General features: G+C 38.1%; 1 protein-coding gene across 2 annotated transcripts in view; it reads right to left on the bottom strand.

The window, feature by feature from the left end:
- Positions 1 to 9782, bottom strand: part of LOC140186393 (sodium-dependent lysophosphatidylcholine symporter 1-like) — a 38625-nt gene extending 28843 nt beyond the window's left edge. Inside the window, exons 1-3 of one of the 2 annotated variants that reach the window (XM_072240626.1) lie at positions 9630 to 9782; positions 7393 to 7518; positions 5546 to 5670 (exon numbers count right to left, since the gene is read on the bottom strand). In XM_072240626.1, the coding sequence (XP_072096727.1) occupies positions 5546 to 5670; positions 7393 to 7518; positions 9630 to 9647 (269 nt within the window). In that variant the 5' untranslated portion in view covers positions 9648 to 9782. The other variant, XM_072240616.1, reaches the window with a different exon arrangement.
- Between the last annotated feature and the right edge of the window lie 3800 nt (positions 9783 to 13582).

The raw sequence follows: 13582 nt of genomic DNA, 5'->3' as shown, positions 1-13582 counted from the left end.
CACAGATTCACCATTCTCTGGCTAAAGAAATTCCTCATGTCCACAAACTGATCACCCAGTCAATATTGAACCCAGGTCTCTGAAACTAATGTAGCAGCTCCACTAGCTACACAACCAGATTTAGTGTTTCAAGAGAAAGACCAGTCTGATGAAGATGTTACACCTGAAATACTGTTTTCCTTTCTACAGATGCTGCTTGGCCTGCTGATCCTTCTCAGCTTTTTTGCTGTTACATACAACGCAAAACTTTGATCCTAGCTTTTTGTGTTAGAACAGAATCATAATTTACCTCATCTACATGGTAAAAGGCTTCAAGAATTAAAGTGATTCTATAGCATCAATTAAAAGACAAGCATAGAATATTTGTCAGTAGTAAAATGGATTGCACATTGTAATAAGGAGAAGGAGAACATTTTCCTTAGAAATGTTAATCACCAGAAAGTCTTGCTAAAGAATGAATAATAGATGCTTTAAGACCATAAGCCATGGAAGCAGAATGAGGCTATCTGGCCCATCAAGTCTGTTCTGACATTCAATCACGTCTGATTTATTTTCTCTTTCAACCCTATTCTCCTGCCTTCTTCACATAACCTTTGACATCCTTACTAATTAAGAACCCCTATCAACTTCTGCTTTAAATATACCCATTGGCTTGGCCTCCACAGCTGTCTTTGGCAATACATTTCTCAGATTCACCACCCTCAATCTAAAGAAAGTCTTCCTCATCTCTGTTCTAAAGGATCATCCTTCTACTCTGAGTCTGAGCCCTCTGGTCCTGGACTCTCCCACAAATGGAACATCTTCTCCACATCCAGACTATCTAAGTTTTCAATATTTGATATGTTTCAATGAGGTCCCCTTCATTCGTCTAAACCCCAGTGGGTTTTGACCCAGAGCCATCAAATGCTCATCATAGGTTAACCCCTCCTTTCCTGGGAACATTCTCGTAAACTTCCTCTGGACCCTCTCCAATGCCAGCATATCCTTTCTTAAAGGGCATAAAACTTTATACTTTATTGTCGCCAAACAATTGATACTAGAGCATACAATCATTACAGTGATATTTGATTCTGCGCTTTGTGCTACCTGGGGTACAAATCGATAGTAAATTTTAAAAATTTAAATTATAAATCATAAATAGAAAATAGAAAAGGGAAAGTAAGGTAGTGCAAAAAAAAAAACCGAGAAGCAAGTCCAGTTATTTGGAGGGTACGGCCCAGATCTGGGTCATGATCTGTTCAGCAGTCTTATCACAGTTGGAAAGAAGCTGTTCCCAAATCTGGCTGTACGAGTCTTCAAGCTCCTGAGCCTATAATACTAAACTGTAAGCCTAAACTGCTTATAATACTCCTAGTCTGATCAACACCTTATAATAGCCTCACCATTACTTTCTTCCTTTCATATTCTAATCCTCTTGAAATAAATTCTAACATTGCATTTACCTTCCTCACCACCGATTCAACCTGTAAAGTAACATTTAGGGACTCCCAAGTCCCTGTGCACTTCTGATTCCTGAATCTGACCATACATTTCTCTACACGGTATTCCATCTGCCATTTTCTAGTCTGTTCTCCTAATAGGTCCAAGTTTTTCTGCAAATTGCTGCTTCCTCTACGCTATCTGTCCCTCCACCTATCTTTATATCATCCACAAACTTGGTCACAAAGCCATCAATTCTGTCATCCAGATCATTAACATATAACGTGAAAAGTAGCAGACCTAACACTGACCCCTGCAGAACACAGCTAGCCAATCAGAAAAGGCCACATTTATTACTGCCTTCTGCTAGTCAGCCAATTATTTGGCAGAATGCCAGTACCCTTCCTGTAATATAATAGGCTTTTATCTCACTTAGCAGCCTCATGTGTGGCACGTTCTGAAAATCCAAGTAAGGAACATCCACTTACTCTCCTTTGTCTATTCTACCTGTTATTTCCTCAAAGAATTCCAACAGATTTGTCATGCAGCTTTTCCTCTTAAGGAAACCAGGTAGCAGGGTAACATAGCAGTTAGCAATATCACACTACCTCACATGCGATCACTGATTGGGATTCGATTCCCGCAGTTGTCTGTTAGAAGTTCATACATTATCCCGTGACCGTGTGGGTTTCCTCTAAGCTCTCTTGCTTTCTCCCATATTCCAAGAACGTACAGTCAGGGTTAGTTATGAGCATGTTACATTGGCACGGGCGATACTTGCAGGCTACCCCCAGAATAATCCTCACTGATTTGATTTGACGCTAATGACACATTTCACTGCATGTTCAATTGTGCACATGACAAAAAAAACTAATCTTTATCATGATCACTGAAGATGGTGGATCCAGTCTTTTTATATCAACAGTAGTGACTATAATATGCACAATGTTAAGTGAATACTCTGAGCTTAAAATCACAGCATGTTTAACAGAAGCTGAATCAAAAACTGCTGAGCTGACAGGGAAATTGCTTCATATAAGTTTGTTCCTATATATATATATATATATATATATATACATAATTTTTAATGAGTTTTCAAACTTGATTACATGGAATAATAATATCTACCCTCCCCCCCCAACCCTTCCCCCGATATATACCCCTACCTAAAAGAAAGAAAAGAAAAAGAAAAAAAAGAAAGAAAGAAAGACTGCCTGGATATTGGAAGGTCTTCACATGCTCCATGGGATTCGAAATAAATTTAATATATTTATTTGTTACTTTCCCCAAGGACCAACATCTTTATCATTGGAGCACCTAGATATGCCAACCTATCTTTTGTAAATAAGGGTGCCAAATATTCAAAAATGTATCATATTTATCTCTTAAATTATAAGTAATTTTTTCAAGTGGAACACAGCTAAAAATTTCATTATTCCAACGATCCATACTTAAATACGAATCCGATTTCCAAGTAACTGCTATAGCCTTCTTGGCTACTGCCAATGCAATTTTCATAAATTCTTTCTGGTATTTATTCAATTTAAGTTTCGGTTTTATCCCTTCAATATCACCTAATAAAAATAATATAGGGTTATGTGGAAGTTGAGTTCCAGTAATTTGTTCCAATAAAACCCTTAAATTTATCCAAAAAGGGTGAATTTTGGAACAGGACCAACTAGAATGTAAAAAAGTACCGATTTCTTGATTACACCGAAAACATTGATCAAATAAGTTTGAATTTAATCTATTTATTTTTTGCGGTGTAATATATAATAGGTGTAAAAATTATATTGTATTAATCTGAGTTGAACATTTATTGTATTTGTCATACTGTCAAGACATAGTCTTGACCAATTTGTTTCATCAATATTAATACTCAAATCCATTTCCCATTTTTGTCTTGACTTGTGAATTCCTTGTTTAAGTGTCTGGTTTTGAATCAGATTATACATAAAAAAAATATTTTTTTAAGTTTTTCCTTTTTGAATTAAAATTTCAATTTCATTAGGTTTCGGCAAAAACATTGTTTGACCCAGTTTGTCTCTTAAATAAGCCCTTAATTGAAGGTAACAAAAGAAAGTGTTATTTGATATTTTCTATTTATTCTTTAATTGTTCAAATGACATCAATATACCTCCTTCGTAACAGTCTCCTATACACCTAATCCCTTTTTGGTACCAATTATATAAAGGTTGATTATCCATTGTAAAAGGAATGTCTGTTTTGGATCAAAGGTCTCCTTGCTAATAAAGATTTCTTTATTTCATCATCAACATTTATCTTATAGATCAATCGAACGTTTTAATATAGGAGATTCTTTCTTTTCCTATAGCCATTTAGATTCCCATTTATATATAAAATCTTCGGGTATATTTTGTCCTATCTTATCTAATTCTATTCTAATCCATGCCAGTTTTCGTTCGTCAAAGAAAGACGCAATAAATCTAAGTTGATTTGCTTTATAATAATTCTTAAAATTTGGAAGTTGTAACCCACCTAACTCAAATTTCCATGTCAACTTTTCCAATGATATTCTTGACATCTTACCTTTCCAAAGAAATTTCCTCACACATTTATTTAACTCTTGAAGAAATTTCTGTGGCAGTTGTATTGGTAGTGTTTGAAATAAATACTGTAATCTAGGAAATATATTCATTTTTACAGCATTAACTCTACCCACTAATGTTATTGGTAACATCATCCATTTGTCAAGATCTTCTTGAATTTTTTCCAACAGTGGTAAATAATTAAATTCATATAAATTCTTTATATCATTATCAAGTCTTATACCTAAATACTTTATACCATTTATCGGCCATCTAAATTGGGTTGCTAATCGACATTGACTATAGTCTCCTTTAGTAAGAGATAAGAATTCACTTTTATCCCAATTTATTTTATACCCTGATGCTTTCCCATGTTCTTCCAATCTAGAAGATAGTTTACGTAACGAATACAGTGGGTTTGTTAAATAAATCAAAACATCATCAGCAAATAAATTAATCTTATATTCCTCCTGATTAACTCTAAAACCCTTAATATCTGAATCAATTCTAATTAGTTCTGCTAATGGTTCTATCGCCAATACAAATAAAGCAGGTGATAATGGACAACCTTGTCTAGCTGACCTTTTTAACTGGAAATGGTGTTGAAATTTGACTATTTGTCACTACTTTAGCGTTAGGATTAGTGTTTAAGGTTTTAATCCAGTTTATAAAAGGTACTCCTAACCGATATTTTTCTAATACATTAAATTAAAAAATCCCATTCCAATCTATCAAATGCTTTTTCTGCATCCAAGGCTACTACCATACTCATTTCCTCCCTTTTTTGTGCCAAATGAATTATACTAAGTAGCCGAGTTACATTATCTGCCAATTTTCTATTTTTAATAAATCCTGTTTGATCCATATGTATTAATTTTGGTAAATATGTAGTAATCTACTAGATAAAATTTTTGTTATTATTTTATAATCCGTGTTCAACAAAGAAATAGGCCTATATGATACTGGTTTTAAAGGATCTCTATCTTTTTTTGGCAATACTATTACAATCGCTGTCGAGAAAGATTCTGGAAGTTTATGTGTTTTTTCCGCTTGACGTATTAACTCCATAAAAGGAGAAATTAATAAATCTTTAAACTTTTTATAAAACTCAGGCAGAAAACCATCCTCTCCTGGAGATTTATTACTTTGAAGTGATCCTAAAGCTTCTTCAACCTCTTTTAATGTAAAAGGCATATCTAATCCCTTCTGTTCTTCTGAATTCAATTTTGGAAGAGTTATTTGTGATCAAAATCTTCCTATCTCATTAACATCGTTTTGTGACTGCAATTGATATAATTCAGAGTGGAAACTTTTGAAGGTTTCATTGATTTCTAAAGGTTTATAAGTAATTTTATTTGCACTTGTTCTAAATGCATTTATTGTTTTGGAGCCTGCTCTGTTTTCAACTGCCAAGCAAGAATTTTGTGTGATCTCTCACCTAACTCATAATACCTTTGCTTAGTTCAAAGAACAAAGCAAGTGAAATTCTCCTGACCACAGAGTCTATTATAAAACACAGCTCCAAACATATTGCTGTTTGCAATTCTATACATTTATATTATTTAGGACAACCTTACCAAGGAAGCAACTTGCCAAATCTTGTTCTTCTGCTTTTGCTGACAAGGAACCCAACAATAGGATCAGTGAAGGCATCCCAAACTCGACCAATGAAGATAATCAGAGATGCATAGAAAGCCTCCATCTGAAACAAAAGGTTCACAAAACATATTACTGTGCATATATGGTTCACAATTTTTTTTAAGCCCCAGATTTAATTTAAAAGTCAGGAGAAAGCCTCCAAATGAATCAGATTGATACAAAATAATGCAGGCTAACACTTAAATCTAAATTTATATAACATTCATAAAACATTAAAAAATACAATTTCACATGGGCAGTGAACACCAAACATCAAAAGGAAATAATACAGAACAATTGGGTATGCCTTAAAAATGAATCAGTAATGTTCAGGAACTAATTCCAGGACATAGTGCCAAGGTCAAGGCAATATAGCTGCAACAGTACAAATGATTAAAAAGTGAGTAGCAGCAATATCTTGGAAGACTTTAAAATGAGGGTTGGTGGACAAGTTACCAATCTACATACATCAGATGCATGGATTCTATTGCAGTGGATACAACAGAACAATCTCAGCTGTAACTATTGTGAGGGGATCCAGGAGTGCACCTATTAACTGTTTGAAGAGAGACAGAGAGAGACATTCGTCATTGATGGGTTGTTTGGAAAGGAGAGAGAGATGAAGATTAACAGTTGGACTGTCACTTTAAGGCATTGGAAGTAACTTTGGATTTCTACTGAGTTTGGAGTTGGAGACATCACCGAGCAGCTCGAAAGTTGCTATGGTGACTGACAGGACATTATTGATGTTACTTTCAAGGACTTGTTGCCTGCTTGTGCATTTCTTCACGGACAAAGGAAGGAGGGACTCTTTGAATGACAGGTGATGCTCAGCCTGGTTAAATAAATGGGAGGTCAGTTGATACAGACCTCAGACACATGATCTGGACACTGAATGAGCATTGTTGTGCCCACAGAGAAAGTGGGTTTTGAAGGATCGATTAGGCAGATCGATCCAAATTGCTATTCCAGTGAAGGAGAAGGGGTTGACTGGTGGGGAGTTGTTTATGTGTCCACCCTTGCCAGAGTGATAGCTCCACCACAGGAAAACCGGTCCCCCTGGTAAAAGTCACAGTCGGTGACTTGTAAAGGATTTCAGAGGACGATGAGAAGATCGACGACATCAGCTCACCTGAAGACTCAACTCTCTCTCTCTCTCCAGTGCTATTCAACTACATACCATGAACTGAACTGAACTTTACTCAACATCGTAAGACTGTATCTTTTTACCCCTAGACTTAAAGAAGCTTGGTTTTCATACACATATTTCCACACTTACTGACTTGTGTACATATATATATATATATATATTCATTGCTAACCTGTGTGAATTATTTACTTTGATATTACTGTATTGCATAGTTACTAATAAATATTATTAGTTGTTAGCAATACGAGACTCCAAAGTGACTTCCATTTCTGCTGGTTCTTTATCCCCGTCATGGGGTACGTGACACTGTGCCTTGAGCAAAGTAGATCAACATATCCAGAACAGTGAATTAATTAACAGGCTACGAGTGATCAGATATTGCATGATTGCATTACTGGTAACATCAATCATCTTGCTGAAGAAAGAATGGCCAATTAACCTAATAGCTAGCCATCTTTCGGACGTGGGGCAAGTTACATTAGTTTGCTTTGTATGATTTCACTTTGGGAACTTTCAGTAAGAAAGGAGAAGTCTGGATATCCCAGTTCAACAGTGAAGAGAGATAAACAAATCCAACCAGATTACACAGATTAGTAAATTTGGAAATGAAGGAGGATTTATGTACTTAAGTCCTACCTGGACCACATCCAGCAAGAAGATCTGGAGGAAAAACCCAATAGCATTCCCTGTCATTTGATATGGAGCACCTCCCACAGCAAAACAAAATTTCTGGGAAAGTGGCAGTGCTTGTCTATTGCTCTTCTGTGGGGAAGAAAGACCAACAGATTCAGAGAAAGGCATGATTAAACAGACAGTTAAACTAAAGGTCATGTTATCAATATTCCTATTCTTCCTTGTTATACTGTCCTTACTGAAATATTGTTCCTCAATCATCAACAAATTTTGGTAACTCACCCAGTCAATATTCCTTCATGTGCCAGGTATTTTACTACAGAATGTTTCACAATCGCCTCCTGTTCTGATCTCACTCCAAATCCCTCGGGAATAATTGCTAAAAGGAAACACTGGATCTAAAAGGAATCATTACTGCTTTGACTGGTCCTCTTAAATATGGCCAAAAGTATTTTGGAATTTATCTTGTTAAATTTTAAGCAGGCTTGTATTTTGTTCTGGCAGTTAGTTAAAATAAATGTTCTGTCAAATTAATTTAAGGGTTACCATAAGATATAGGAGCAGAATTAGGACATTTGGCCCATCTAGTCTGCACCACCATGACTGATTCATTTCCCTCTCAACCCCAATCTCCTGCCTTCTCCCCATACCTCTTCATGCCCTAATTAATCAAGAATCTATCAATCTCTGCCTTAAATATACCCAATGACTTGGCCTTCACAGCCACCTGTGGCAAAGAATTCCACAGAATCCCCACTCCCTGGCTAAAGAAATTCCTATTTATCTCCTTCCTAAATAGACATCCCTCTGGTCTGAGGCTGCGTCTTCTGGTCTTAGATTCCCCCACCAAAGGAGACATCATCTCCATATCCACTATATTGAGGCCTTTCAACATTCAATAGGTTTCAGTGAGATCAACCCTCCTCCCCCATCCTTCTGAATTCCAGTGAATACAGGTCCAGCGCAATCAACACTGATCAAATGATAAGCTTTTCAATCCCAGAATCGTTTTCATGAACTTCCTTTGAACCCTTTCCAATGTCGGCACATCCTTCCTTCGATAAGGGGCCCAAAACTGTTCACAATACTTAAAGTGAGCCTTTACCAGTGCTCTATAAAACCTCAATATTACATCCTCGTTTTTATATCCTAGTCCTCTTGAAATGAGTGCTAACATTTCATTTACCTTCTTCACCACCGACTCATCCTGCAAATTAAACCTTTAGGGAATCCTGCACGAGGACTCCCAAGTCCCTTTTCACCTCAGATTTTTGCTTTTTCTCTCCATTTAGAAAATAGTCTACTTACCATACACTTCCCAACACTGTACCACATCTGCCACTTCTTTGTCCATTCTCCTAATCTGTCTATATCCTTCTATAGCCTCACTGCTTCCTCAACGCTATCTGCCCCTCCACCTACCTTCGTATCTCTGCAAACTTAGCCACAAAACCCCTCGCCAAAATTATTGACATATATGCAAAATAAAGCGGTCCTACACAAACCCCCTGTAGAACACCATTAGTCACCGGCAGTCAATCAGGAAAGGCTCCCTTTATTCCCACTTTTTGCCTCCTGCCAATTAGCCAAAGCTCTATCGATGCTAACACATTTCCTTAAATGTCATGGGCTCTTAACTTGTTACCACAGGAGGCTGAAATGCAGAGCTCATTCCTGTGGAAGGAGTACTTTTCGACCACACAGCAACTCGTCTCACAACTACTGTCACTTTGCAGCTTAAATTCTCCAATTTAACTTCTCCACAGTCTCCTCTAACTTTATCCAGTACTTGCCCAACTCATTAACAATTGCTCTCGGCACAGATGCTGTCCGAGATGCTAAATTTTTTAGTATTTCGGTTTTATTCCAGCAAGCTTTGATCTCTTTCCGTTACCTTAACACCTATTGCATATTTAAAATCTGCATTTCCCCTTTTGCTCCTCAGCAAACGACCGATCTTTTTAGCATTTGATTTCCTAGCTGCTTCTCACCTGTAGGACCCGCACTGAGCCCCCGGGCTTTGGCTCGGCCTCCTGCAGCAGCTTCTCCCCCAGGCACTGCTCCTGAGACCCCATCCCGCACTTGACAGGACTAAGTTTGCCAACTGCGGCAGCCTCAGCCAGAGCCGTCACCTCGTCACCGCCCGGAGATTGTGATCGAGCCACGAGCGGAGCAGCGTCACCTAGCCGCTACACACAGAGCACTCACTCCAGGACAATGACAATGACACTGCTGCTTACCCGACCCGGAGCAACCATCAAACCAGCCACGCCTCCACCTCGTCAATTTTACAAACTTCTGTTCAGCACCATGTTCGGGTTCTTCCGCCACCCACACCCCCAAGGGGTGGAGCGAAGATGACAGCGGACACCCGTCTGACGCACTGTACGATTCCGCACTGCACTCTCCCAATTCTAGTAGATGACATTAATCAACATTAACATTAATTAAACAATGGTGGGTTTTATTTTACACGCAAGGTAAAATAAAATATATATTTGAAACTACCTGTTAAATCCTATTTCCTACTTTAAATTTTGCAGCTTAATGATTGTTATTTATCGTTTTTGCACAATATTTCCTCTTGCTATTGTTTTGGATGGGGGTAAAAAGATCCATTTCATCAGTGAATAATGCAATATTTTTTTTCAGCAAGATACAAGGGAACAAGGAAACTTTTGTTTCAAGACTTAGTGAAGCAATCAATTATCTTCAAAAGAAAATTACAGTACATACGCGAAAATCTGCACGATTATAGGGAAACAGAACTATGGGGTGACAAAGCCAGCAATGAGTCACTGTCCTATAACGTAACAATTCTGATATATTCCAAGTAGTCCCAATCTTCATTACCCCATCTATTATGCTGCTATTTTGTGCGATACGGAGAACTTCATCCTCTACAGTTTTGCTCACCAATTGTATCTAAACCCTAAAGTAAACTACAAAACCTTTAGAATCTTCAGTGTCTTTACACAGGTGTAGGAATAGGGCAAGCTCGGTTTTACCCTTGAGGTGGCATGAAGTTTACTCAGGTGTAAAAGGTTAAAATTTAAATGAAGTTTTCTGATTCAGTATATTTCAACCCAAATGATAAATACAAAGTTATTTCAAATGAAAACCTTCTGAGTCCCTCGAAATCAAGTATGATTCCAAGTTCTGCAATAATTGATAAGGTCAAAGACTGTTCCACAGAAGATGGCATGAAGTGGTCAGCTTCCTGGCATTGATGATACTTACTGTGCACAGCACGTATAACAAAAACACAAGGAGCTGGTAACTAGCGCTGCAGCACTCCAAGGTAGTAAATGATTGCTGGTGTTAACCATCACTCTCACCTCAGTATAGAAAACCACATTTCACTTGTCCTTTCAAACATGCAAGAAAATAAAAACACTAGGCAAGTGAACCCAATACTTTCCAACAAACAACAGGAATTCTGCAGATGCTGGAAATTCAAGCAACACACATCAAAGTCGCTGGTGAACGCAGCAGGCCAGGCAGCATCTGTAGGAAGAGGTGCAGTCGACGTTTCAGGCCAAGACCTTCGTCAGGGTCTCGGCCTGAAACGTCGACTGCACCTCTTCCTACAGATGCTGCCTGGCCTGCTGCGTTCACCAGCAACTTTGATCCAATACTTTCCAAGATGTTTCAAGAAAAGCCTCAAAAGAATAAAAGAAAGTAAGGGCCAAGAGAGCTAGAAGTGCAGTCATCAACGATAGAATGATGAAATCCAGGGGAGTGTAAGTTGGAAAGTAAGGATCTTGGAGTATTACAGAGTTACAAGTCAGAGCAAACATGAAGCATTGCTTATTTGCATGCTCATTTTCTGGTGTGGGTTTAGAAAAGATCAGAATGACACCGAAAATATGGTTATTCACCCATCACATGGGGAAAGTATTTCATCAAAACTATGAACTTGAAATGTTACTTTTGTTTCAAAATAATTCGATTTTGAATCTTTTTCAAACGTCAGCATCTACAGTTTTGATCCTTCAATCCTGCTTTTATTAAATTTCATCTCCACCCCTTTCAGAAGGATGTCGATTATGACATCTAGAATTGTATGCAGTACTGAAGCTGACACTTCATGATTTAGAAGATACATTCAAGGCATTTAAAGTATAGGTTTCGCTTTTAAACAAATGTTTCTCAACTTGTCCTACCATGATCATAGATTTCAGAAATCCGCTTTTGTATCTACTTCAAAATTATATTTTATGACATAGGGATAAGGCGATTGTCCTCAAGCCTATGCTGACTCACAAAACAGTTCTCCTTCACATGCCCATCAAGTCCACACTGTTTCTGCTACCACCCACTTAACTTATACCAGCACATTCCTGAGATGGAACAGACGAACACTTGTGCTAACAAGAGAGAATGTGGAGACTCCACATGGATGTTATTTGAGAGCAGGATCCAAGCTGAGATAGCAGCACCACCTATTACACCACTATGCACCCATAACAATACAAATTAGTTTTCATATTTTTTCCTACCGACATGAACCAGTTGTTAAAATTTTACATTATTTTCCAACACAGATTTAAATTCATATGTAAAAGAAAGGACCGGGGTTTCCTTTGAATGTATTCAAATAAATGAACTGTTAAGAGGAAATATAACTATTTAATTTCAGTTTTGTAAATCTACTGTTTTCAACCTAGTCATTATCCTACGCAATCGTGTAAGACAGAGGAAGACAGGTACTACTAGAAATAAGGACCATATCATGTAATTCACCTTCATAAATCTTATTGGTCATTTGCCCGATCAATTATTTGGTTCACAATACCCAAATACAAGATCTATTTCTACCGATCATCCACTAGCCGGTCTCCCTGCCAGACCCCTCCCCGGTACCATCTCAACTTGGTCCCACCTATCACCTGTCAGTCCCTGCATCACCTTTCCCTCATTTTCATACTAGATAGCTCCCTTCCACATTCTCAGTCTTGATGCAAGGTGTTGACTCAAAATGTTGACTTCATGATTGTTGCTGAAAGCACCGAGTTCCTCCAACAGTTTGTTTTGTGTTGCAGATTTTAACAACAGCAGTTTCATATCTCCTAGTTCAATAAATATCTGTAATGGAAAACTTTAATAACATAGGCTAAAAGACAACTATTTGCCCAGATCTACATACAAAGTTTCCAACAGTTTACAATCTATGTAATTCACTGCATCTGAACATCTTCTTGAAGGAATTATCAGAATCAGATTTATCATCACCGGTATGTGACATGAAATTTGTTATCTTAGCAGCAGTTCAATACAATACATAATCTAGCAGAGAGAAAAAAATGATAAGAAAACATAATAAACAAACAAGTAAATCAATTACGTATATTGAATAGAATTAAAATGTGCAAAAATAGACATACTGTATATTCAATAAAAAGTGTAGTAGTGTCCAAAGCTTCAATGTCCATTTAGGAATTGGATGGCAGAGGGGAAGAAGCTGTTCCTGAATCGCTGAGTGTGTGTCTTCAAGCTTCTCTATCTCCTACCTGATGGTAACAGTGAGAAAAGGGCGTGCCCTGGGTACTGGAAGTCTTTAATAATGGATGCTGCTTTTTTCCAATACCACTCCCTATAGATGTCCTGGGTACTTTGTAGGAGCTGGTGGTAGACCTGAGGAGAGCTAAGGTACCGGTGACCCCTGTTTCCATCCAGGGGGTCAGTGTGGACATGGTGGAGGATTACAAATACTTGGGGATACGAATTGACAATAAACTGGACTGGTCAAAGAACACTGAGGTTGTCTACAAGAAGGGTCAGAGCCGTCTCTATTTCCTGAGGGGACTGAGGTCCTTTAACATCTGCTGGACGATGCTGAGGATGTTCTACGAGTCTGTGGTGGCCAGTGCGATCATGTTTGTTGTTGTGTGCTGGGGCAGCAGGCTGAGGGTAGCAGACACCAACAGAATCAACAAACTCATTCTTAAGGCCAGTGATGTTGTGGGGATGGAACTGGACTCTCTGACTGTGGTGTCTGAAAAGAGGATGCTGTCCAAATTGCATGCCATCTTGGACAATGTCTTCCACCCACTACATAATGTACTGGTTGGGCACAGGAGTACATTCAGCCAGAAACTCATTCCACTGAGATGCAAAACAGAGTGTCATAGGAAGTCATTCCTGCCTGTGGCTATCAAATTTTACAACCCCTCCCTTGGAGGGTCAGACA

The sequence above is a fragment of the Mobula birostris genome, chromosome 2 (genome assembly GCF_030028105.1).
Source record: "Mobula birostris isolate sMobBir1 chromosome 2, sMobBir1.hap1, whole genome shotgun sequence".
NCBI lineage: Eukaryota > Metazoa > Chordata > Chondrichthyes > Myliobatiformes > Myliobatidae > Mobula > Mobula birostris.
The sequence above is the reverse complement of the archived record's forward strand: the minus strand, read 5'-3'. Positions and strand labels throughout refer to the sequence as shown.